Source organism: Meles meles, chromosome 20 (assembly GCF_922984935.1).
Source record: "Meles meles chromosome 20, mMelMel3.1 paternal haplotype, whole genome shotgun sequence".
NCBI classification, from domain to species: Eukaryota; Metazoa; Chordata; class Mammalia; order Carnivora; family Mustelidae; genus Meles; species Meles meles.
The window spans coordinates 31,946,131-31,973,504 of record NC_060085.1 but is presented as its reverse complement, the minus strand read 5'-3'; the positions used below and the strand labels follow the sequence as shown (position 1 = coordinate 31,973,504).

General features: G+C 42.5%; 1 protein-coding gene across 2 annotated transcripts in view; it reads right to left on the bottom strand.

The window, feature by feature from the left end:
- Positions 1–1,196: 1,196 nt before the first annotated feature.
- SYNPR (synaptoporin) overlaps positions 1,197–27,374 on the bottom strand; it is a 320,636-nt gene continuing 294,458 nt past the window's right edge. For both annotated transcript variants that reach the window (XM_045991390.1, XM_045991391.1), the window contains 2 exons: positions 9,370–9,561; positions 1,197–2,913 (listed from right to left, as the gene is read on the bottom strand). In XM_045991390.1, the coding sequence (XP_045847346.1) occupies positions 2,656–2,913; positions 9,370–9,561 (450 nt within the window). In that variant the 3' untranslated portion in view covers positions 1,197–2,655. The remainder of the gene's footprint in view (positions 2,914–9,369; positions 9,562–27,374) is intronic.

Genomic DNA, 27,374 nt, shown 5'->3' with positions numbered 1-27,374 from the left:
GCAGAGAAGCTTTAATTCCTGGTTAGGTCTAGTGTGGGCACCGGGACCTAGGCTCTTCCTGCTACACTGATTCTCCCCTTCTGAAAAGGCTGGGTCTACCACTTTTTTCCTTGAAACCAGAAGGAATAAAACCAGCTTAGTGAGATCCCTGTTGGATTGCGGGAGCATTTAATTGTGAATCTGCCGCGGACCGTGGAAGCTTATCTCTGTCTGGACCAGGACAGGCGGTGCTTTCCGTAGATCAGAGCCCCAGGGTTGACTGCAGGCTCCAGGAGTTTCTCCGCTTTGGGGAGGCCACGACAGTATAGGAAGCAGGTCTCACTCTCCTCCTGGAGAGCGCTGAAGGAAGCAGTCACATCAGCTGCAGTCCCAGAAATGAGAGGTCCCTCTTCCCATAGCCAGCCTGCTGCCTCGAAGATGTCAGCAGTCAAGATCTGCCCCGGGGGGTCCTTTATTCTTGTCCATCTGCAGTCTACCCTCTACCCCGCACCCCTAGAACTTTCCAAAATGCTGATCTCATTGTGTCCCTCCTCTGCTTAAAATCCACTAGTGCATTCCCTTAGCATTTCTGGGATAAAGACAGAATTCCCACTTGCGGCTGCCTGGCAGCCTCCCCCCCCCCCCCGCCCCCCGCCGACTCCCCTGCCACAGGCCCACCAGCAGCCCACCTCTGACAAAGTCCCCCTCGCTCACTCTACTCAGGCAACTAGACCCGGCCATCCTGTCTCCCACCATCTGAGCGCTTTGCAAGGCAGCTCTCTGCCTGGGATACTCTTCCCTGCCTCTCCGTCTGTGTGAAACCTGGGCCAGGCCTCCAGTCTTCAGCTCCCCTCCCTCTAACTAGCTCAAGTCCCCCGGATAAATGTTCTCGTGGATTCCTCTGTCTCTCCGTGTTGCACACAGTGTAGGTGGGGTGTGATTATTTTCATGCCTGTCTTTCCTAATAGAGTGTAAGCTTCTCAAATGGGAGGCATATTTCTGTTTTTTCTTACTTTCACACCCCCAGTCCTTTGCATAGCAGTGGGGGCAGAGGGGGTCCTAAAGCGGGAGAAGCACTGAACGAACAACCCGGGGCTTGGAAACAAGGGCGGGGAGGGGGGGGGGGAGGATCGGAAACACGGCGCATTTGTATAAAGGTATTAAATTCATTGTTAAAGCTAACCGGGTTCTACTGCAATTCTGCACTACCCAGCCAGCACTGTAAGCAATAACTTTATTAAGGTCAAATAGATATCACAATACAGACTTATCCAACAGGATCCAGAAACTGGTTACAGATATCATCTAAGAAACACAGCTGTTTTGTGCTACAATGCTTCCAACGTCACAGATCACACAGAGTTTATACATGGATAACAACTTTTATCTTGAAATACAGATCCATGGTTTGCCCTCACTGTTGGGCCTTGATGTTTCAATTGAGTTAAAACAAAGAGGCGAAGATTGGCATTTTCTTGATAATGAATAAATTCTGAGAAATATTTCATGAGAACCCTCTTTGGGATCAGAGTTGCTCACAGAAGTCATTTCTAATTTATGGATAACACTCAAACCAGAATTAGTAATTAGTAAGTTAAGCCGTGACTGGATAATTTTTAATAATTGGATCAAGGAACATATTAACTATATAAATAAATAAGATTTAAAAGTTTAGCTGGTAGTGTAGGTTCTACAGAATGTCTTTTATAGATTAATATGTCGACACAATAGCTTCTCGACTATGGTGTCTGATACCTGCATCTCTATTATTCTAAGAAAACACACTCCATAAACAGAAACAGTTATTGGGCCCATTATTCATGGTCCTTAGGATAAGAGCCACAAAACACCATAGAAAGTTACAAGAATGTAAATATGTAGCTAAACAACTGAATAAATATTGGGCAGTTGCCATATATAACACTGCATATCGACTAATAAGGAAAAAAAAAATCCCAAACCTCAGTTACAATGCATTCAGAATTGGGTAAAGCCAAAGAGACAAATTTGCAAGTATACAAAGTAATGAATATATTTCTTTAAACTTCCATTTAACAAATTCATGGTGCAAACTGGAAAATTTTCATAAATACAGTTCAAATATTCATTTTGTGAGAAAATGCTTATTCATGCACTACATCATAGGAGCACTGATTGATTCATCAAGTTAAAAAACAACAACAGAGGAATTGTCTGAAACAAATACTTAGAGACTCACGGTCCTACAGGGTCTGCAACCAAACACAGTAACACATGCATGTGTGATACACCAAGCTGTCTTATAGAACTCGTTAAAACGTCTTTTGCATCAAAACGCATTGGGAAACTCAGAGCTATATAATTTACTTTATGCATAATACATATTAGAGACTTTTAAGCTACAAAATGCTTCTACTATCTCAACACACCTACAAAACGACCATAAAAGTATCTGTGTATATAACAAGGTACTTTCCAATTAGGCATCTATGATGAATAATGTATCTCTTCGCGTCATCTCCTCTCTAAGTACCATTTATCATGACCCAGGCCTTTCTGCCTTAATGAGGACTCCAGCTCTCTGATTTACGTTCAACACCCTCTGCATTAATAATTGATTAAAACTCTTATAAAATTCTTCTGCTACTGGAATGGAAGGTGGTGAGGCTCGCTCCAGAAGAATGCAAATATGACCTCTTAAATCTGATTGGTAAAAGAAGCCGGGCCACTGGGCTGTTGGCCAAACTCATCTGAGGACGGCCCCAAGCTCGCCTGCCGCCCATACCCACCGCTTGACCCATAGCTGTCTTGGTTGTACCCGCCATGGTTATAGCTGCCCGAGTGCTTCTCCATTGGGTCGGAGAGATATCTCTGTCCCGAGGAATGCCAGCCGGTCTCCTTGAAAACAAACCAGATGTTTCCAGCCCAGAGGATAAAGTTCAAGAACCCAAAGACCTAAACGAGAATCAGAGCAAGGGAATTGAGAGATGGAAACGCCAAAAAAATCTCAATTTCCGAACACTCCTTCACGACACATAAGGCTACCTTTCATTCAAAATTGAGATCGCTTCTAATTTTTCATTTCAATCTTCTATTTCATGTAGAATATCTGACTTTTATTGAATGCTTACCTCATGTTCGGCACTGTAAAGGGTTTAGTGTGTATTGATTCATTCATTCTGAGAAGAAGGTGCTATGATTATATCCATGTTAAAGATGTGAAAACTGAGGTTCAGGACAAGAATCTTGTTCAAGGTCACATGACTTGCTAAGTAGTAGACAAGAGTCAAGCCCTGTTCTGTCTGACTCCATTGTCTGAGCCCTTAAGCCTTACTGTCTCCCCAAGTGAGGTATTCGTCATTGTGTAAGAAGTCTTTGGGGGGTACAGAGTAGAGAACTTTCATTTTAACGATAGTGCGTTAATTTATAAGGTCACCTTCCTGTTATAGCTAGAGATCCTACTCTTCCAGCTCGTGTAGTGCTATAAAACTCGAGTCACCTTAAAGACAGAAATATGGTGGAAGCATTCCTACAGGTGGTATGGGGGTGAGCACACAAATGATAGTGCACATGGGGGTTGTGACTTTGAATAGTTGAACTTTCTGTGCCTCTCACATTCAGAAATGAATGTTGAAACCGGACAACGAGTGAAATGCAGGTTTCAGAGAAGTAGAGATATTTTCCCAAGACCTGGATGTAAAAGCTTTCCCATAGAAATTTTTCTGACTTTCCAAGAGGGCGTTGTTGGTGAGTTGGAGGATCAGGTGTCGCCTCCGCGGGTCCTGAGTGTTTGTTGGAAGCAGAACTGTTTTCCTGGTGCAGGAGGCCCCAAACAGAACAGTTGTTCCCCCGCCTTTTCCCCGGGGGCAGTGGTTGACCTGGGAACTAACCACAGGCGGGCAATTTTAACAGCCCCCTACTGGAGACAGACAACAGGATGATATAAAGCTGTGAGGACATTAAGGTATATTTTGTAGCCACTCAGTGTGACAATCACCAATCAAAATGGACTTGGGCCACTGCCATAGCACTGGAATTTGGGTGCTGGAAGTCTCCTGCTGGGCCAGAATATATCCCTTGGTTGCTGGCTGGTAGAAGGATGCCCAGGGGGTGGAGGTGGGGGGCTAGGATAGTCAAGATGAGGTGCCTTGGGGCCTTGGAGCAGGTGATTTTCACCAAAGTATTTGCATATTTTAGCAGCAGGTCGATCAGGACATGCTACCTGAATGTCAACTTGGGACTCATCCCGTGTGTTTTGAAATCAGGGTGGCCTAAACTCTATACTTTCTTGCTCTGTGATCTTGGACAAGGCAATTAGCCTCTGGAACTCAGCTTCCCCACTTCCCCACCCCAAACGTAGATAGAATGAAGACAATTATTCCTTCCTTGGGTGACAGTTGTAAGGATTAAAGAGAACATGTGTAAAGCAGCCGGACGGTGCTGGACACACTAGAAAATGTGTGACTTTTTTAAATAGCTTACTGACTGGTAAGCTATGCATTGAATATTGAATACTTTCCCTAGTATTTCCATGAATTGTATTCAGCTGGATCTTTGGCTGCACCATAAGCTGATGTCGGACTTTGACAATAGGGGATGTGGCCAGCCCAAGCAATACTCAGGCCCTCATGGGATTTAAAAGACTGGTTTATCCCTTCCTCCTTCTCTCCCATTCCACCCTCTTTTCTTCCTCTAATGTTAACTGACATTTATTTACCATTATTTTATGCCAGGTTCCTGGCTCCTTGCTGAGGGAGACACAAAGTGTAAATAAGGTACTCACCGCCTAACAGCTGTGTGATCAAAATGACGTAAGTAATCACCAATGAAACTGCTACCTGCATGCGGGAACTTTCATCCGTGTGTATAGTAACTAAGATACTTTCCATCTAAGGGAGATCTTGATTAAGCTGGATCTTTGCAAATATATGTCAATATGATTAGAAAAAATTATCAAGGAATCTTTTGGCCACAATCGCCAAACTGTGGAAAGAGCCAAGATGCCCTTGAACAAACAAATGGATAAAAGAAGATATGGTCCATATACACTATGGAGTATTACGCCTCCATCAAAAAGGATGAATACCCAAGTTTTGTATCAACATGGACAGGACTGGAGGAGATTATGCTGAGTGAAATAAGTCAAGCAGAGAAAGTCAATTATCATATGGTTTCAATTACTTGTGGAGCATAAGGAATAACACGGAGGACATAGGGAGAAGGAAAGGCAAAGTGAATGGGGGGAAATCGGAGGGGGATGAGATCGAAGCATGAGAGACTGCAGACTCTGAGAAACAAACTGAGGGTTTTGGAGGGGAGGGAGGTGGGGGGATGGGTGAGCCTGGTGGTGGGTATTAAGGAGGGCATGTATTGCATGGAGCACTGGGTGTGGCGCATAAACAATGAATCTTGGAACACTGAAAAAATTTTAAAAAATTTTAAAAAGGGAATCTTTTCAGATATGAAGAGATGGCTCTGCCGAGAGCTGTCATTTCATGTTTCTTATTCTTTGATTTCTCCCTTTTGCTTGCGGCTACTTGGTTTCCAAGAAAGTTAGGCTCAAGCAGAACCTAGAAATCAGGGAAATGCAACGTAAAAGCGAGAACATATACAAGGTGTCCCCATGCATCAGGAGAGGCGATGTCTTATTCCATTGTCATCACACTGATATCACAGACTCGTGGCCGGCACGTTGTAGAGGCTCATGGGCCCTTTAATCCTTTCTTGCCATTTTGTTGCAACTGAAGTTGGAGTAAGGATTTTGGTTCAGGCTCAGATGTGGGGACAACAGAAGGGGAGACCTCAAGAAATCATGCATAGTGTGAGAAAGAATGAGGAGAGGAGAACCAGATTAGCCGAGAAGAAATGTCAAGTTTGCATATAATAAAGCAGGAGAAGCAGAACTAGAAATTATGGATGGAAATTATGCTCAGGGAACCTTTGAAAGAAAAGTTGAGAGAGAGAGAAACAAACATTCCTTTCCCCTACCCTGTTCTTTGGGTTCTAACATGATCTGACACTTAGAAAAATGAAGGTATTGGAGAGGCAGGTTTTGTTGACACTTACTGGACATCTGCCCTACGCTGGGCACTGTGCTAAGTATTTATCATCTATCATCTCATCGAACAACAGTCTTGTGAGGTGTGGTTGATAATAGCCCCATTTTATAGATAATGAAACTAAGGTGTAGGGACCGGAATTAATTCGTCCAAGGGCAGTCCATTATTGAAAGGTGGAGATTCAAACAGTAGCAGACGAACTTCCGGTGCTATGCCTTTAACCGTTTCCAGTGGCAACAGCATTTGGGGACTTGGCTCTGGTCTGGAATTACTGTCATGACTTGGGAAGTCTTATGCAGATCCCCTCACCACAGCTACCTGCGTTTGAAATATCTACGTAGCTCCCCGCCTAATTGTGTTAGTGGGAAATCACAGATGCCAAAATGCTTTGAAGAAAGTAAATTTGTTACCCTGGTAGAGATATCACTGCTGTTGCTGAATCACTTACTCGTACAGATCACCTCTTGTGGTGCGTCTGGCTCTTCCTCCAAAGCCTACATGCCCCTAGTAGGCAAGCTGGTTGGGTTCTGGGCGCCATATTTTCTCTGCACCATTCCCCCAATCCCTAGGCAAGGTGGATACCTGGCCGGAAATGAGCTCATGAGATTCTCTCTGCCGGAAATGTGGGATTAAACCTGAGTGATTTTTAGTTCAATCCAAGATGTTCCTTTGAAAAGGAACATAGGGGCACCTGGGTGGCTCAGTCAGTTGAGTGTCCGACTCTTGGTCATGATCTCAGGGTTGTGAGATCCAGCCCTGCATAGGGCTAGATGCTCAGCCAGCAGTCTTCCTGAGATTCCCTCTCTCCCTCTCCTTTTGCCCCTCTCCTGCTCACTCTCTTTCTGTCTCAAATAAATAAATCAATCTTAAAAAAAAAAGATAAAAAGAAATATAAACTCAGAACCCGTGGGGTGACTATCTTCTTTTGTGTGAACAGGAAGAAGAAAAAAAATGCATCGGAAAAGAGACAGTGATATAATAGACATACAGAAAGAAAGAGCTGAAGGGTGAAGGATGGGAACTGTCCAGTTTCCTGCCAATCCCAGTTTCTGGCCCTGGGATTCTGCCCTTAGAAGACACATTTCGAGTGTCTTTCTAATTACTTTTACTTTCCGTGAAAAGCTAGCTCAATAGGTTTTGAAGCCAAATGAGTTTGTAATGAAAAAAAAAATCGCAGCATTTGGCAGAAAAATATTCTTTTCCTCTGCTTTTGGTAATAGAAATTTTATTTCCCTCGCAAAGCCCAGTTGCAGTCAAGTGGTGTGAGCTGGGTTCTGGGACTTGGAATCGGGAGCAGAGTATGCAAGGTCAGACACCACATCTGCTAGTGTCTGACACCTGGAACCTTGACCTTGCTCTAGATGCTGCTTTTTGTAGAGCCCGTTTCATCAGTTTCATCAGTCTCCTGAGCTACTTCATACCCTTCCAAAGATTTCTGTTTTTCCTGATGAGGTTCATCAGAGTCAGTTTCTATTAGTTGCAACCCAGAATTCCAGCACCTATGGGCACTGGTACGGAAGTGGGGTGCAGAGAACAGACATTAGGGACAGGCAGATGGTTTCTGTTAGCTAACGTGGATTGAATTTCCTGTCACTAGGACCCTTAACTGATATAGATCCATAATGACAATAGCAGCAGACCGGTCCTCTCTCACAGAACGTGCAATTTAGTTTCCATCATTTCTCCTTTTGAATTTTTAAAAAAATTATTTTTTTAAAGATTTTATTTATTTATTGGAGAGAGAGAGAGCACAGGTGGGAAGGGAGGTGGAAGGAGAAGCAGGCTCCCTGGTGAGCAGGGAGTCCGATGTGGGACTCGATTCCAGGACCCCAGGATCATGACCTGAGCCAAAGGCAGATGCTTAACCGACTGAGCTACCCAGGTTCCCCTCTCTTTTTGATTAAAAAAAAATTTAATTACATAGTTTATTTATAAATGTTATATATGTATGTACGTGTAGAATTTGGTGGATATATTCTTTTCTCTTTTTATTTGAGTGTAATTGGCACACAACACAGATGGACCTAGAGGATATTATGCTAAGTGAGATCAGTCAAGCAGAGAAAGGGAAATATATCTCTTTGATTTTAGGAGACACCTCACATTGTTTCCCATTCAAAATTCCCATTGCTTAGTCTCAAACGTGTTAGAGACATCAGAGGTGGAATGAAATAGACCATGTGGGATGTCATAATGTGTTAGAAGATTGATTAGTAATTGAACAAACACATTGGGTGATTTTTCTCTTTGTTCTTTTAGATTTTGGGATCCAGATTACAATAACCTTCATTCAGCGCTGCCTAGAAAGAAACCCCAGAAGCTGGGGAATATACTTCCACGCATTCAGCTGCAGGTGTGACCGGCAACCCTCAAAAATCACGGTGAGACCCTTGGACACACTTTCATTCCATGTTTCCTCTCTCACCAAGGCAGGATCCACCATCAAACCATCAAGAAATGATTAGCAACCCTTTCCCCCGTCTTAATTGCTTTCTCAGATTAAATTTCAGAAAGCTGTAAAACATAAGCTAACCTTGAAGCCAAGATCATTATTTTTAGGGATTGCTAAAGAATGTTTTTCCTTCTGCAAACACTGCCGGGTCTTCCACTCTTCCGTAACAACTGCTTTTTGCTGCCATTATAGCTTCTGTCTTTCTTGGATGCAGTTTCTTTCTTTACAAGAACACAAGCATCCAATTTAGCCGCCCTGCTTTCTGTCAGATTTTTCTATCTTCCTGTGAGAGCTATACATTTGATAATATTTGACTTTGTTCAACTAATTTAGTTCAACTTTTCCAAAGTTACCAGGCAATTAAAGCGGGAACATGGAGGAGATAAAAAAAAAATTACTGTGAAAAAACTACCGTAACTGTTTAAGTATTTTTTATACTATGCAGTTTTTCTCACATCCTACCAGGTCTGTGTATTTTTTTTCTCCAGACAATCAACCAGATGTATTCTAGCTATGTATGGTTTGAACAATGTTTTCTTCCCAGGAGACCTCTCTGCCATCAAATATTCCTTTTAACTTCTGGCAGGCTTCAGCCTTAAAGTTCAGATTTTATATCTGCTTCTGGCTTAGAATTTTGACTTGACTCTCATCCAAGCAGCAGCTGCCAATACCTGCTGGGTTCTTATTAAGACTCCATAATTGGCGGCATTAAAGCCGATGGGTTCTGACAATAGAAAACTTGATGACCAGAGGATCACCTTGCACAGGGAGCGAAATATCGCCCTTTACATTGGCCTAGTTTTGGAGGAAGAAATCTCCAAGATGACTTTTGAGATGTTTTTTCTATTCCCTTGAATGGCAAACAGAGTTTTGGGAGGTAAAGCAGAGATGGAAACGTACCACGGAAGTGTTTAGGCTGGACATGACAGGGCTGTGGACAGCCATGCATTTGTTGGACGGCTGTTTGCAAGCTGACATCAGTAACAAGACTTCTTTGGGATCCGTCGCGACCTTGACATCAGACAGTCCTTTCGCCCAAGCTGATGAACCCACCAACCACAAGAACGAAAAGACCACAGTGACAATGAAGTCCTACAGAAACAGAGAGAGAAAACAGTAAAAGAAGTGTGAATTTTAGAAAAGAAATGATTACTTTATTAAAAAAAAAAAGAAATGGTTACTTTATACAACAATATAATTTTGGAAAATTCCTGGATCCCAGAGCACTGGAACCAAGGAGAAGTTGAAAAATAAATAAAAGAAAGTTCTGTGACATTATATGTATACATGTATAAAATAAATAATGGCAATAGTTATTGAATGCTTACTATGTTCCAGGAATGATGCTAGGTACTTAGAGCTCTCCTCTAATTGTTCCTACAACCCCTGTGAGGAAATTCCTATCATTATCCCGGTCGCAGGTAACAAACCTGGGACAGGGGATGATCGAACAGCTTGTCTAGATGCCCACAGATAATCAGTAATGGTGTCAGCAGTCACACCTGGCCAGCCAATTTCTAAGCCCATGACCTTAGCCACTATGTGATGATGACTGCAAATGGAGAGATTTGTTGATTGTTGAAGACTCCTAGATATTCATTCATTTGCTCATTCATTTTTTTTTTCTCATTTAACAAACTTATATGTCACCTAGTGTATGCTTGGGACTGTGTTAAGTGGGAAGTATTATCAGCTGTAATGTTTTGAGTGCTTTTTTATGGGCAAGGATAATTTTATATAATTTTCATATAAAATTATCCTTACAAATATCATGTTAGACAGTATTTTTTTTAATTTCTTTTCAGCGTAACAGTTTTCATTGTTTTTGTACCACACCCAGTGCTCCATGCGGTACATGCCCTCCCTATTACCCACCACCTGGTTCCCCAACCTCCCACCCACCGCCCCTTCAAAACCCTCAGGTTGTTTTTCAGAGTCCATAGTCTCTCATGGTTCATCTCCCCTTCCAATTTCCCTCAACTCCCTTCTCCTCTCCATCTCCCCATGTCCTCCATGTTCTTTGTTATGCTCCACAAATAAGTGAAACAATATGATACTTGACTCTCTCTGCTTGACTTATTTCACTCAGCATAATCTCTTCCAGTCCCGTCCATGTTGCTACAAAAGTTGGGTATTCATCCTTTCTGATGGAGGCATAATACTCCATTGTGTATATGGACCACATCTTCTTTATCCATTCATCTGTTGAAGGGCATCTTGGTTCTTTCCACAGTTTGGTGACTGTGGCCATTGCTGCTATAAACATTGGGGTACAGATGGCTCTTCTTTTCACTACATCTGGGGTAAATACCCAGTAGTGCAACTGCAGGGTCATAGGGAAGCTCTATTTTTAATTTCTTGAGGAATCTCCACACTGTTCTCCAAAGTGGCTGCACCAACTTGCATTCCCACCAACAGTTTAAAAGGGTTCCCCTTTCTCCACATCCTCTCCAACACATGTTGTTTCCTGTCTTGCTAATTTTGGCCATTCTAACTGGTGTAAGGTGATATCTCAATGTGGTTTTAATTTGAATCTCCCTGATGGCTAGTGATGATGAGCATTTTTTTCATGTCTGATAGCCATTTGTATGTCTTCATTGGAGAAGTGTCTGTTCATATCTTCTGCCCATTTTTTGATAGGATTATCTGTTTTGTGTGTGTTGAGTTTGAGGAGTTCTTTATAGATCCTGGATATCAACCTTTTGTCTGTACTGTCATTTGCAAATATCTTCTCCCATTCCGTGGGTTGCCTTTTTGTTTTGTTGACTGTTTCCTTTGCTGTGCAGAAGCTTTTGATCTTGATGAAGTCCCAAAAGTTCATTTTCGCTTTTGTTTTCCTTTGGAAACATATCTTGAAAGAAGTTGCTGTGGCTGATATTGAAGAGGTTACTGTCTATGTTCTCCTCTAGGATTCTGATGGATTCCTGTCTCACGTTGAGGTCTCTTATCCATTTCGAGTTTATCTTTGTGTATGGTGTAAGAGAATGGTTGAGTTTCATTCTTCTACATATAGCTGTCCAGTTTTCCCAGCACCATTTATTGAAGAGACTGTCTTTTTTCCACTGTATATTTTTTCCTGTTTTGTCGAAGATTATTTGACCATAGAGTTGAGGGTCTATATCTGAGCTCTCTACTCTGTTCCACTCGTTTGTTTTTATGCCAGTCTGTTTATGTTGTGTGTCTGTTTTTATGCCAGTACCATGCTTAGAGAGTATTTTTAATACCAGTTCTAAAGATGAGGAAATCAAGGCCCAAAAGGATAAGGTAACATAGAGAAAGGGACAGAGCCAGAATTCAAATCCAGATCTGTCTGACTTAGAAAAGCATCTGCTATGATTACAGAGGAAAGAAGCTTCTTTTTTCACATGAAACAACAACTCTACAATGTAAGAGAATGAATATTTTAAAGACACATTCTGAGCTTCTGGGCTACTTCTCATATCCTCCATCATGACTCAGAGAGGGTGGGGGATGGGAGTCACTGTCCAAGTCAGAAGCAGACCGTGTTCTAACATAGGACAGTTTTACTGTATTTATTGATACATTATTTACAGATTTACTGTATTTATGCTTGACTAAAATAAAAACATTGTGTCCTTCTTACCTAGTATATGAAAAACACTGACCTGGAAAGGAAAAGAGTATATTTGCTATACCAACAGAAAGATTTCTTTTTCTATTCTAAATGAAAAGCCTGCCAAGTAGAAAACTTGCTCTGTGTCTCTTTCCTACACAAAGACATGGCACATCTGACTTGTTCTGGTTAGTTTTCCCTCATGACATGACTAAATTACTTTTCATCAAGATTCCAGGATCGACACCGTGGGAATTCTTACACTGTAAGGATGCTGTTTGGATGGTTATATGTTAGTTCTGACTTCTGTGGAGAATGTTCTAGACTGCCCACTTCTCAGAGTGGCTGAATCCTCTGAGAAATGGCTACCTTTTCATCCACGGGCTGCTGCACATTCTGTGACTTACTGGTTGAACGTTTCATGTTGGCTCTAGAAAGTTCATGGTTTTCCCTGAACTTACCCATAGGGTTTTTATCGTATGGGTATTTTAGCCCTATTCCCAGCCTGGTTTTATATGCCCACCCTTCTTTTCCCCCCTCTCCTTTTTAATTAATCCAGTTTGTGTTCCGTATATCTGTGTAAGCTATCTTAAGCTGTTTCTGGAATATGGTGGTAGAAACAGGCAGACAAATACAATATCTACAGCAATCAATAAGAACATTTGGAATCAAGAGACTCAAGTGTTTTGAGTCTGAATTACAAGCTGGAGGAATGGTTACAAATAAATAAGCCAGGTCGACTCTGTCAAATACAAATTTAGGTTCATGTTCAGTCTGGTAACTTATTCGTTCATCCTTGCATTCATTCAGTCATTTCTGAGGAATGTGCCAGGTACTGAGCACAGTCTTAGGAGGGAATTAAGAAAAGGCAAAATACGAACTCTTCTCTTACTGTTACGTATTTGTTAGGGGCTATAGACACCTGATCACTCCCAGTTACAAGAGAGTAGCTATCATGATCTATGTTCATCGTAATTGAAAACAGACTTGAGAGAATGGTGGTAGGGAGGAGAAACAAGAACAGAGTCATGTGAAGACGTCTCCATTGGAAATTGGAGAAAATAATATAAAAACTTTTAGACTTGTTGATAATAGTAAGAATAGCTAACATTTATGGAGCACTTTTTTTTTTAAAGATTTTATTTATTTATTTGACAGAGAGAGATCACAAGCAGGCAGAGAGGCAGGCAGAGAGAGAGAGGAAGGGAAGCAGGCTCCCCGCTGAGCAGAGAGCCTGATGCGGGGCTCGATCCCAGGACTCTGGGATCATGACCTGAACTGAAGGCAGAAGCTTAACCCACTGAGCCACCCAGGCGCCCCTATGGAGCACTTATGTATAAAGTATTATCCCAAGTTTACATGAATTAACTCATTTACTCCTGACAACAGCACCGTGAAACAGATGCTAACCCAGTCCCTATTTAATAGTTGGGGAAACTGAGGCATTAAGGGATTCAGTAAAATTGCTCAGAGTAGGGAGTTAGTAAGTAACGGAGCCAGGAATGTAAGCCTGGCCAGCTGCTTCTGGCACCTGTGAGCTTGACTGGTCTCTACTTCCCCCATGTCCACTTGAAGGAATATTGATCTTCTTACTTAAAACAAGTACACTAAAAAGTTCAAAGTCGGACTTGAAGTCCTGCTTAATTTAGATATGACAAGTAGTAACGAGTCATTTTCCACAAACAAACCTCATGATTGAAGTCAAGGATCTGTATCCTTGAGAGTGAAAAAATGGGTTGTACTTGGGAGTGTACCCAAACTTTTACCCCTAGTACCACTTTACAAAGAGACATCAATGTATCACATTACAGTATCTTTTTTTTTTAAAGATTCTATTCATTAATTTGACAGACAGAGATCACAAGTAGGCAGAGAGGCAGGCAGAGAGAGAGGAGGAAGCAGGCTCCCCGCTGAGCAGAGAGCCCGATGTGGGACTCGATCCCAGGACCCTGAGACCATGACCTGAGCCGAAGGCAGAGGCTTAACCCACTGAGCCACCCAGGTGCCCCTACAGTATCTCCTGTACTAGCTAACGGCTCAGAGTCTGTCATCAGATAGACCTGGGGCTGAATCCTGACCCTGCTAGTCATTACCGGTGTTCTCGGGCACTTTGCTAGGGTGACTTGAAGCTGCAGATTAGTTTACTGTAAAATGGGACAATAACAGTATCTGTCTCATAAGATGTTGTGGGCAGTGAAAATATACTTTTTCATCTGCCTGCTTCTCCCAGGAAGATGTCAGCTCCATGAGGGCAAGAAGGGTCTACTTTGCTCATTGCTGAATCTTGGCCCAAGAGTTGCCATCAACACTTATTAAAAGAATGAAGGGAGGAAGAAATATACAAAATTGTCCCAATTTGACAAGACATTTATATTTATGTATGTAACACTGTGTAGAGTTTACCAAGTGGTGCTCATAGGATTAGAGATGATTTTTATTTTGTTTTATGTAAGCTTATGCATTTAAAAAATATTTATGTATTTATTTTAGAGAGAGAGTGAGAGAGCATGAGTGGGAGGGACAGAACGAGAGGGAGAGAGAGAGAGAGAATCTCAAGCAGACATCACGCTAAGCCCGATGTGGGGCTCCAATCTCATGATCCTGAGATCAGGACCCCAGCCGGAACAGGAATCAGATGCTTAACTGCGTGCGCCATCCAGGGGCCCCTAAGCTTGTGGATATTTAAACATACCTTACTTTAAATTAGACCAAATAAAAATAATGTGGCAATGTAATCAAGACATTGATTGACAGAATTTCAGATGGCTCTGTTTGTCCTTACAACAGCATCAGGATTTATATAATCAGACCAAATCATAAATGTCATTAGAATAGAGAAAGTTGTCTCAAGTGCCAGATGTTCCACAACTAAGCAAAGGGTGAAGATGAGATTTTGTAAAAAGTTTTAGATAAAGAAGAAATTAGCCTGAACTTTTTAAATTTTTGGCTTCGGCATGGAGCCTGAGTTAGAGCCTGCTTGCCGGGAGTGCCATATGGTAGCAAATCCTTGACCCTGTGCTCCTCTCTTCCAATCTCCTGCTGAGGCTCCCATTAGCCAAACCCTGCTGGAACCCAGTGGGCAGGGAGCCCACTGCCGTGATCCATGCACTCAGGTCCTGGCACAGAGCATGAAGGGGGAGGGGCAGGGCATCCATCAGAAGCTGTTCCGAACTAGAAATTGTCTCCAGAGCCTCAACTACAGCTGCCGTGACCTGCGTTCACCGAGCACTTCCTATACGCCAGGCACTCTGCTCAGCACTTACAGATATCATTAACCTTACGACACACGTACTTGACGTTAGCCCTGCTTTTCTTACGAGAAAACTGAAGCAGAGACAGGTGAATACTTTCCTTATAATTAATGCCTCGCTTGATTACTGCAGTGTATCATGAGCCAGGGGGGAAGGATGCTCTTTGGTGTGTTTTTGTAGATAATTAGCTTAGCTGGCGTTCTCTAAATTTTAGTCATTTTTGTACCACCTAAACAATTTTGATTTTATGCACATGCTCTCGTGTTATTGCTTCACCTTTCACTTAAAACAAATTACCCTTTTTACATAAGGAGGTCATCTCAGAAGGAAATAATATGTGTTCTATAATGTCAAACCAACACAACTTGCCATGGGTAGAAGGCAATTGCAAACATAAGTGCTCCACAGTGAAAACAAAATGCCTTAAATTCTACCAGGGGATGTTTGCACAAGGCTTTAGAGCCTGGGATCTTTGTTAAAAGGGAGATGAGCAAGTGTTAGAGGGATATTAAGGAGATACTAGCACGACCTCACCAGAAGACCTGAAGTTAAACAGAAGGTGGGATAACTTCCTCAGTCATGTTACTTAATGCCGTGTTCAGGGTCCACCTGCATCACCTGCTGAATCAGGAGAGGTAAATGCCTCCCACTTGAGAGGGGATTTTTTTCTGATGATGCAGACGAGGACCCAGTGTTTGCGAATGCTGCTGCCCTGTGTCTGTCTAACAGGAAGACTGTGCAGGGAAGAAACTCGGGTGATAAAGCTGTAACATTTGCAGCTAGGTTACCGGGTGCATCCATTAACCCTCTGAAGGTACCTTCTGCAGGCTTTGCTTGTGGTCTTTATTCCTACAGAGAAGGGAGGCTGCATTCGAGTGCCTTCACAGTTCAAAAAACCTCTCGCACTTGGGATCTCTGTGGTCCCCGTAAAACCCCAAAAAGTAGTCATAGGAAGTTATTAGCCTCATATTACAGATTAAAAAAAAAAAAGGGACGCCTGGGTGGCTCAGTGGGTTAAGCCACTGCCTTCGGCTCGGGTCATGATCCCAGGGTCCTGAGATCGAGTCCCACATTGGGCTCCTTGTTTGGTGGGGAGCCTGCTTCTCTCTCTGCCTCTGCCTGCCACTCTGCCTGCTTGTGCTCTCGTTCTCTGTCTTTCTCTCTCTGACAAATAAATAAATAAAATCTTTAAAAACAAAACAAAACAAAAAACACAAGCGGAGCCGAGAGAGATAAGTGGATTTGCTTCTGGTTCATTAAGTGGTTTATAAAATACACTCTGGGCTAGTGGTCTCACTCTGTACCTAAAGAACACCGACCACTCGAGAGAGTGCTGCCTCGCTGCCTGGCTGTGTTTCTGCAGTATGTTTGAAGGATGTGTTCAGGGATCCAAACAACTGCCTCCTCAGGCAGAGGGAGCAGCCTGGCTTCATGCTGGCTGGGTGCTCTGTTTCCAGTTCGTTTGCTGGATGTGTTTTGTTGCCCCCACTTCTCCTAATTTGCTGTTAGCAAGCTCATTTTCACAGTAGAATGTAATTTAATATATTAAGAGATGTTTGTTCTGGACCACTCTGGGGCATAAAAGGGAATCATCTTTGGTGATGGCAAACTTACTCTTTTAGGAGCAGGTAAACCTACCTCCCTGGATAGCAGCACACTGGATATTGGTAAAATGGTCCATTTTCCTGTTTCTGTCTATTAGCAAATACTCTCGGTATTTCAACTCCCATGACATTATTATCTCTTTTGCCTCCTCGATGGCTTTGCTGTTTACTGTGTGGCTGACACTATGGTGAGAGCCTATACCAGAGATGGGGCAGCCCGATGAGTTACTGTCCCCTCGGTGTAACTGGATTGGCTGTGGTAAGTCAGCTTTCAGGAATCCCGGAATGAAGCTGTGAGCCAGGAAACACAACATCAAACAGCAAGCTAGAAGCTCAGCTCAGGACAGAGCTTGGAACCTGTGTTGGAAGAGAGAATCTTGTCTGCTCACAGGTTTATTTCATTTGAAGGATGAATACTAGTGACCACTGACTTCTGGAGAATGTCCTCAGTTGTTAACATGGAGTAGCAGAAGATCATTTGATGTTCACAATAACTGCAAGTGGCTGAAGATAATTATACCCATTTTACAGATCCAGGGAAGTTAAGTGCTGTGTCCCAGTCCCGACAAATAACTGAGATTTGAATGTCGGGCATCAGGCTCCTTGTTTAGTGAGTGACTTTTCCCTTATGCCCACACTTTCTCAGGTTCAAGTTAACCCATTATTGTGGGAACACAGACATAGCAATAAATAACTTTGGGCTCCCTAACGCTGAGAAAAGCATTTTTCTTCACAATTCTCTTTCAATCTGAGGAGTAAAGAAGAAAGTCTCAGCTGGGTGCCAATCTGTCGTGAACATCTATTTAACAAATATTTAACACCTGTTTATCAAAGAAAATTGGCCCCAGGCTCAGAGCCATCATACAAGCAATAGTGTCTGGTGGGAATCCAGTACTCTATACTTCCCACTGATACGTTTCTATCTCCTAATTATGACAAATAATGCTGGGTTTCTGTATCCATTAGTGGTACAGGGTTTTCTTCAAAATTACATTATATTTAGGTTTAAGAAAATAATTTAAAGAATAGCAAATAATTTATAGCTGAGGGGACAGTAATAATTTATAATATCAATACTTTATAGCTTCAGGATGGCTGAAGTTGGGAAAGGCCTTATAAGGCCCCATCCTGCGGAGGGAACACTGAGACTAGGTTAGTACTGTCCAACAGAAGGTGAACCAGAGATAGGAATCACATATGTAATTTCAAGTTTCTTAATAGTCCCATTAAGAAAAAAAGACAAAAAGAAACTGGTGCAATTAATTATATGAAGCCAATATATGTATTTATATAATGAAACCGAACATATAAGAATTTTGGTAAGACATTTTCCCTTTTTTTGTATGAAGTCTGGTGTGTATTTTGTTTTATTTAAAGATTTTATTTATTTATTTGAAAGACAGAGATCACAAGTAGGCAGAGAGGCAGGCAGAGAGAGAGAGAGAGAGGGAAGCAGGCTCCCTGCTGAGCAGAGAGCCTGACGCAGGGCTCAATCCCGGGACCCCGAGATCATGACCGGAGCCGAAGGCAGAGGCTTTAACCCACTGAGCCACCCAGGTGCCCCTGGTGTGTATTTTATACCTAAAACACATTCTCATTTGTATCAGCCACATTTCAACTGTCTAATAGCCACATTGCCATTGCTACCGTATCAGATGGCACTGCTTTAACTAAAGTTAACAAATGGAAGTACATTTCCATTTGCAGTGAAAGTGATGCTCCTTCTCCTGTTTTGGGTCACTGATGTCACCTTTTCTCTTGGCACTCGAGTCTGAGATGACCCTAGCAGCCATCTGTCAGCTGAGCCTTCACAAGGCCAGCAGGCCCCTCATGTCCCTCCTGGCCTGTAGGACCTCATGTATGGGTTGATAATAGTGGCCCAATGCAAGGCCCCAGGGGTCTGGTAGAGGTCTGAAGGCAGACCAGTGTGACCAAAGAGTCTTGGGCCTTCCCTACTGGCAGCCCACAGGAGGAGATGGCCTACGGGGACAGTGGGGACTGCATGTCAGCCTAAATGTAGGGGAAAATCTGACTTGACCTCTCTATGCTCAGGACATGTGCAGAACAGTGGCTGGTGAAATGGGAAGAAATATACAGCTCCGTTTTCCAGATGGAATAAAATTACTTAACTCCAGCTTGAAAGATTGGAGCCAGAGAGTTTGGCTCCAGAATCTGGGTTTTAATCTATTATTAAAGGACTCTATTGCTTTTAGAGGCCCATGACTTTATTGGATCATAATAAAAATTAAGTGGCCATATTCATACTTATGGCTAGCATTTGTGGAGCAGTCACTCTGTATCAGACATGGTGGGTCCCATACATTATTCCTTTAATTCTCCTAATAGCGCTCTGAGATGGCTATTATTGACCCCACTTTACAGATGAGAAAATCAAGGTTCAGAAAGATGAAGTGAGCTGCTGAGTTCTCAGAGTCATAAGTTGCTGAGCTTTGTTTGCAAACGTTCACTGAGCTCAAAAGTCTGTGAGTCTTGCTGAAGTGTGAACCTCATTACATTCCAAAGGATCTTTAACAGAGGGCCCAACATGTATCAGGCACCATGTTAAAATGCTTTCCATGTTTCACCTCTGTTCAGCCTTACCATAGCCCTATGAAGTAGCTGTTAGTTCTTTTGTTTTGTTTTGATTTGTTTATTTCTTTCACAGGTGAAGGGAGTGCTTCGAGGAGTCAGTAGAGGAACTGGATACCAAATTCAGATCGATTGGAATCCAAGTCCTATTCATTTCTTCATTTGTCCATTGTTTTATCAGTTCCTTTCCCTAATCACCTGTCCAATATTTATGATCTCCTCACTATAGGCTAGGTATTGTTCAAGATGGAGTAGGGACAGGAGGGTACCAGTCCTCGAGTGGTTTGCATCTTTCCTTTCTCTGCACAATCTGGATTTAAAAAAAAAAAGATTTTATTTATTTATTTGATGGAGAGAGAGTGAAAGCAGAAACACAAACAGGGGGAGTGGGAGAGGGAGACGCAGGCTTCCCGCTGAGGAGGGAGCCCAATGTGGGGTTCGATCCCAGGACCCTGGAATCATGACCTGAGCCAAAGGCAGACGCTTAATGACTGAGCCACCGAGGCATCCCTGGATCGTTTTATGTTATTACTGTAAAATGCATTACTGTCACACCATCAACTAATGGAAATTTTGCAAAAGGAGAGAGGGAGTGGAGGTTGCCCTTTGGTTGAAAGAGCCGAGTCGTAATCAGTCATCTTGTTTCATGTGCAAAGAGTCTGGCTTCTGCTTGAGAGTCGGTGTGGGACTTCATTTCTTTCCCTCTTAAGTTAAATTTGATTGGGATTGACACACAGCATTTTTCTTTTTTAGTTTATTCTTCAGAGAACTTTATCAGTTGATCCGTGGTTGCTCAGCTGTGGAACTGGGGCCTCCTGTTTCTTGTTTTTTGCTTCTCTTAAGAAAAGAAGACTTTTTAAACCATCCTCTGCCTCTCTCCTTTTAGCTTAGTCACAGACAATTGATTTCACAATCTTTGTGCAAGAGGGAGGTGTTCTTGGCTGTTTGACAACCTCAGAATGAACACAGTCTTCACTAGCTCACTGCAATGTTGCTGTAAATCAATATTAAAGACACCCCTTAAAAATGATTTGATTTCTGATTGACCCTGCCTAACCTTTTCACTGCAAATAGCACCTTTCAAAACAAGTTCATAGTAATATCAGAAGATTAATAACCGTTCAAGATAAATTAGTGGTAATAGGAGCAGTATTGCTTGCAATAGTTGCTACTGATCTGGCGCTCACTTTGAGCCACGCACTGTGCTAAGGTCTTCATGTGCATTATTTCCTTTAATCTTCACTAGGAACTTGTGAGGTAGGTCTCACTACATATAGGTTTTTAGAATACAAAGCATCACATAATAGTTAATTCTATTGTCTTTGGAATCCGTTCGCCTTGGGTTCAAATCTCAACTGTTACTAACTAGCGCCGGGACTCAATGAAGCCTCAGTTTTCCAGTCTGTAAAAAGGGTCAATAATGACATACGTTTTCAGAGGGTTTTTGCCATGGATGCATGAGCTAATTCAATAGAATACTCAGCTCAGTGCCTGACACATAGTAAGCCCTCAATGAATTTTCACACACAAACAGAGAGAGAGAGAGAAAGAGAGGAAAATTCTGTATACAACTGGATCTATAACAGCATCGAAAAGTATTCAGTGGGTTTTGATGGTCGGATAAATCAGGCGTGATTTATTCAACAAATCTCCAGTAAGACCCGACTAGGTGCCAGGTCTTTGGAATACAGTAATTAATAAAAACAGACACGACCCTAGTATTCACTCTGTTGGAGGAGAGACCTTACTCAAATCATCAAAGAATATGTAATTGCAGATGATGATAATGGCTTTGCAGGAAAAGGACCTGGTGTTTTGAAAACAAACAAAACAATGGGGACACTAGCCAGTCTTGGGGGACAGGGAAAGCTGCACAGATCTGGGTGCATCTAGAATCCTTTCAGGTTTGTCCCTTGGGTGGTTCTCAGCACAGGTGGCGTAATAAACACATCACAAAATGACTATCTAGAAGGTCTACGAATTGGTGTCTGGAGGGAATTGGGGCCTCTCTCCACTACCTGCTTATACCATGCCCGAGAAGAATGAATACACGTTGACACTGGTTAGAACCAGGAAGATTCACTGGGCCATTCTGCTAGCAAAGAAAGGTTTAAAAGGAGGGAAAGAGCGCTCAATTAGTGAGAACTTTGGTGGCTCAGACGTCTGCCGAGGCTGTCGGTTCTCTGCATGGGCTCACCTGCAATCCTCTCCCTCTTGGAAAGCCAATCACCAAAGAGGTGAAGAGGTCTGCAGGGGATCTCTTGAGCTATCTAAATGGTGGGAGGAGAGGATTCCTGCCTTTCTGGACCCGCACGCTCTTTGAAGTTCATAAGCTTAGGCAACCAGCTAGGGCTGTTAACTGTTTCCAGGTGAGTTTCTAGCTTATACAGAAAACAGCACTCTTTCCAAATGGTTGGTTATTGGTTTTTGTTTTGTTTTGATTTGTTTTTAAAGATTTTATTTATTTATTTGTTTGACAGAAAGAGATCACAAGTAGGCAGAAAGGCAGGCAGAGAGAGAGAGGAGGAAGCAGGCTCCCCGCTGAGCAGAGAGCCCGAAGCGGGGCTCGATCCCAGGACCCTGGGATCATGACCCGAGCCGAAGGCAGAGGCCTTAACCCACTGAGCCACCCAGGCGCCCCTGGTTATTGGTTTTGACACATCTACCAGTAAGTAGAGGAACAAGTGAGATGCTCAACTCCTACAGCAGAGGGGAGTCAACTGTTGAAACCGGTTTGCACGTCTAAAAATAACTCATGGAAAAGAAAAATCATATTTATATTGTGAGTCAAGGATGAATCCGGAAACCTGAAGACACTTACTGATCATCTTACTGATATTTCTTTTTATTTTTATGTATTTTTTTAGCACTTCCGGTATATTTTGGGGGCTGCCATTGAATCAGCTAGATAAAAATGCTAAGATGTAGTCAATTAACCACCAGCTTTGTCGACTTGACATAAAGCATCTGGGCATTGTAAACATATCTGGAAAATGCCAGATGTCAGGCAGTGTATAGATGAAACATCTGGAGGAAGTGTGGCATACAGGAGACATGGGGGGAGGCCGCAAGTCAAACGCAGCCAGAACTGAACTTCATCTCTCCCATGTGCCCGGGGCTAGAATGTTCTCTCCCTGTGTGATCAAAACTACTCCACCACAAGCCTGGCTGGCTCTGTTGGAAGAGCGTGTCACTCTTTTGATCTTGGGGTTGTGAGTTTGAGCCCCACATTGGGTGTAGAGATTACTTAGAATAAGTGAACTTAAAAAAAAAAAACACCCTAGTCCATCAGTTTTTTATATACAAAACTTGGGAGTTTCATATATATGTATGTGTGTGTATATATATGTAGGTGTGTGTGTGTGTGTGTATATATATACACATACTTAGAATAAATAAACTTAAAAAAAACCTAGTCCCTCAGTTTTTTATATATAAAACTTGGGCGTTTCATATATATGTATGTGTGTGCGTATATATATATGTGTGTATATATATACACATATATACACACCCACACACCCACACACCACACTTTTTAAAAAACAGATGACTACCTTTTTCTCTCCACACAGTGGCAAGCAGTAGAGGCATGGATAGTAAAAACATCAGATATTCCAAAGTAATTTCTTCTTCTGTCTAAATATTTTTAGGTTCCCCTCCAACCTCTATTTAAAAACGGGTGCATTTTATAGGAAATCATGTCAAGTGAGACATGGATTCTACTCGGAGAAATTTTGACTCAGAAAATGCTGGCAGACCTTTCAGGAGCCACCTTCTGAACCAAGTCAGCCCCTCTCTGTGTTCTCTTGCCATCATCCTCCCTGCAAGTGGAAAGAAAGCACATCTTCCTCCTTCAGCATTACATAATATTAGAGTGGGAAGGAACTGTCGAGAAAAATCCAGGCTGTCAAATATTCCTTTGAAAACATAATCCTATTATTAACTTACTATTCTGCACTCCTGCTATCTCCCAGATAAGACACAGAAGAGTTGCTGTGCATGGCTGGAAATAATGCGGTACAGCAGACTTGCTCTGGGATTTAAAAATTCTCTGGGATTCAGTGTTCACATCTGTCACATGTAAGCCTACCTGACAGGCTTGTGGTGAGGTTTCAAATTAAGTTAAAATGTGAAGCACAGAGACCGGAATATTTTAACTGTTGCATTAATGGTTGGGATGATGATGGTGGTGAAGGTGATATGATGCTCAAGTGACACGGGCTGTGGTCCTGGTCGATGACACTGGACCAGGGGTTCAGCTGTGAGGACTTCTTTTTTTCAATCTATATACTAATGTCCTTTTCAAAATATTCACTCTGCTGCGGTTCAAGGCATAGGGCAAAAATACTGCTAACGCAATCTAAAGTTTGACCCAGTGTTTCTTTGCGGGTAGAGCCTCAAACCTGTCTGGTACCACCGAGGAGGTCGGGCAAGAACCAGGGGTGCACGTGTCAATATTTCATCTGGTTGCAGCACATGACCGGAAACGAGCTGGAATCATCGTGTGAAGACCGGCAAGACCACCTGAAGGACTTCTGCCTGCAGAATGAGCCACTGCTCGGGTCAGCGAATGTCCCGATCATCGTTCCATTCTCAGAGAGTCCACAGCGTGTGCTATTTAAATTCTTGTTCCAGGGTTTCATTCACCGGACTGTCAGCTCCTCGGGGAAGGGACAGTCTTCATCACCTGGGTCCCTGGTGCCTAGCCAAATGTCTACGTCTGTACGACTTCTCAGATACACCTACCGCATGGCAGAAGAAAGGACAGAGAGCTCACATCTGACATTGTCCCTTGGGAACTCACCTGGATTTCAAAAATCTGTGTGCTTCCTAAATGATCTCAAAGATATAAGAAATTCATGACACTGGCCGCCTATAAAAAATAAAATTAAATGGCTGGAAGACAGGGAAGGAAGAAGGGTTTTTGGGGGGTGTGTGTGTATGTGTGTGTGTGTGTGTGTGTGTGTTTAACTTGTGTATTATCCCTTACCCCCCTCAGTATGCCCTTTCAAATGACTGTATTTGGAAACGTTAGCATAATTTTAGACTAGGCATATCTTACTGGACTTGACCTTTGGCAATTGTGAGTAACTTTCTGTTTAGGGGAATGATTATGATTACATTTCACACTTCCCTCCCACCAACTTTTTTTTTTTTTTTTGCAAGTGAGCAAGCATTAGTACAGCTAGGTTCATGAAAAGAGCTGCTATTTTTTTCAAGCATTCCTTATGACTTTCTAGAATTGAAGGCCCATTATTCTGTCATATATCAACCCATCTGTCAGCCTGCAACAGATGGTTAAAATGAAGAACTTCTAAAATACCAAGAAGGAAATTATCCTGCACTTCCCCATCCATAGCTTAAATTTACTCTGACTTTGGAAAATTCCTTTGCCTCTTCACCACTCATCATACCAAGTGAAAGTAAAGGAAAATATTACATTTGAATTACAAAGCAGAAGCCATTCCTCAAAAAGATGGCTGTTGGATACAGAGGCCTTGGCTTTACTCTGTCAGGTGGAGAGAAGATAGAACTGCGTTCGAGTCTCAGTTACGCTGCTTCTTAGCTGTACTTTTTTAAGGGTAGGGAGGGGCAGGGGGAGAGAAAGAGAGATCTTAAGCAGGCTCCCTGCACGGGGCAGAGCCCCTTGCAAGTCTCGATCTTATGAACCTGAGATCATGACCTGCGCCCAAATCAAGAGATGAATGCCTAACTGACTGAGCCACCCAGGCACCCCTTACCTGCGTAGCTTTCGGTAGTTTACTTGACCTCATAGGCCTTTATTTCCTCAGCTGAAAACTAGAGAATTAACAGCCTGTTTGAGAGAGCTATTGCAGGAATGAAAACACAAGAGGATAATCTGTGGGACAATATCTTGCATAACAAAGCACCTGATAAATGATAGATATTACCATTTTCACCACTGACTCTCCCCTTCTGTTCTTATCCCATTTGCCACAGATTTATTCTAGGTTAAAGATGCTGTGTCTCTGGCAGGCAAGATTCGAGCAGGTGCCTAAGGACAGAAAGGAGGCAGCTAGGAAAAAGTGTCAAAGTGTAGATGAGTCTGGGTGTGTGAGTGTCTGTCTGTCTGCGATGTGTGTTGTGTACACAGAGTAAGTCACTGAAACGCTGTGTGATTGGTGTGTGCTTGAGGACAATGGGCGGGAAGACCACGGAAGTGAAATATTTGCATTCTAGGGGAATACATGTTTTTGGAAGCCTGAAGGTACCAGGGACTTCTGCCCAAATCCTCCCAGAGAGAATCATCATATGTTTTCTTGGTTTTCATTTTCAGTCTGGATGAAATAAATATTTGTGATTTTTTCTCTGTCTAGGCATAAATATTAATTGAATCATAACTTATGTTTCACACTTTATTTAACTGATTCCACTTATTTTTGTCAGTTCTATCCTATTTCCAACATGTAACTGTTATAATTTAACATTCACAGTTTTTTTTACAGTGGGAGTGTTTGGGAGTAGAGTCTCCCTCTCCCCAGTGTTATTCTTTTATGAACACTGATGTGTGTGATAAGAGATGATGACAGGCCCCAAAGCTCTGAGGGGTGAGATGTGTTCTAGGGCAGCGCTTCTTGACTTCCTATCGCACGAAACTCCTGGGATCTTGTGCAGATTCTAACTCAGTAGATCTCGAGTGGGTCTGAGAGTTTGCATTTTTTTTCTTTTTCTTTTTCTTCCTTCCTTCCTTCCTTCCTCCCTCCCTCCCTCCCTCCCCCCCCCCCTCCTTCCTTCCTCTCTCTCTCTCTCTCTTCCTTCCTTTCTTCCTTTTAAAGATTTATTTACTTATTTTAGGGGGGAGCGGCAGAGGGAGAGGGAAAGAGAGAATCTTAAGCAGACCTCATGCTGAGTGCAGAGCCTGACGTGGGGCTGAATCCCAAGACCCTGAGATCATGACCTGAGGCTGAAACCAAGAGTCAGATGCTTAACTGACTGAGCCACCCCGTTGCCCTGAGAGTCTGCATTTCTAAGTCTGCATTCCAAATGATGCCAGGACTGCAGGCCCACAAACAAACTGTGAGATGCAAGGTCCTATGAGGAACCTTCCTCCATAAAAACCTCCCAGTGTGCTCTGGCGTCCACTGCCCTTCACGGCCCCACTTTCAACAGGCTTTCTCACACCATTTTGCACACACTGCCATTTGGCCTCAGTTTCATGGAGTTAAGTCTCATTTTCCCAATTCAATTTTAAGGTAACTTTCCTCCTAACTTTCTCTCTTCTAGTGTTTATTGAGTCATTTCTTTATACCAGGTACTGTGCTAAGTGTTAATTTCACTTAATTCTCAGTGATAAGGTCAGCACTATTATTACCATCAATTAACAAGTGAGAATACTGAGGCACAAAGAGGTTAAGTAGATTGACCAAGGTCACCCAGCTACCAAGTGGTAAAACCAGGACACAAATGCCGTTTGACTCCAGAGCCTGAGCCCCCAATTATTAATGCTTCGTTAAGATTGTACCTCACTGGAATGGTGCCAAATATATTTTTATAATTGCTGCAACACGTCGTCCAGTGTTATTTCTAATAGAGAGAAGTAGAGTAAAAATCTCTTTTCCAAATAAAGAAGAAACACTTATATGCTGGTTTTTTCCTTTTCTTTCTTTTCATTTCTTTCTTTCTTATTTTCCTTCCTTTTCTTTCTTTCTTTCCTTTTTCCTTCCTTCCTTCCTTCCTTTAACTGGCTGCTTAATGAAACCCGTGGAGCTGAGTTTCAGGGAATCAGGACTAACATTATCAGATAAAAGTCCAATAACATGCACTTAGTTAAACTGCCTATTATTAGAATCTGGTCTTGAGAACTTAGCCTATGTGGGCACCATTTAACCTGTGGTGTATTAAAATCTGTCGTAATGAGATCTC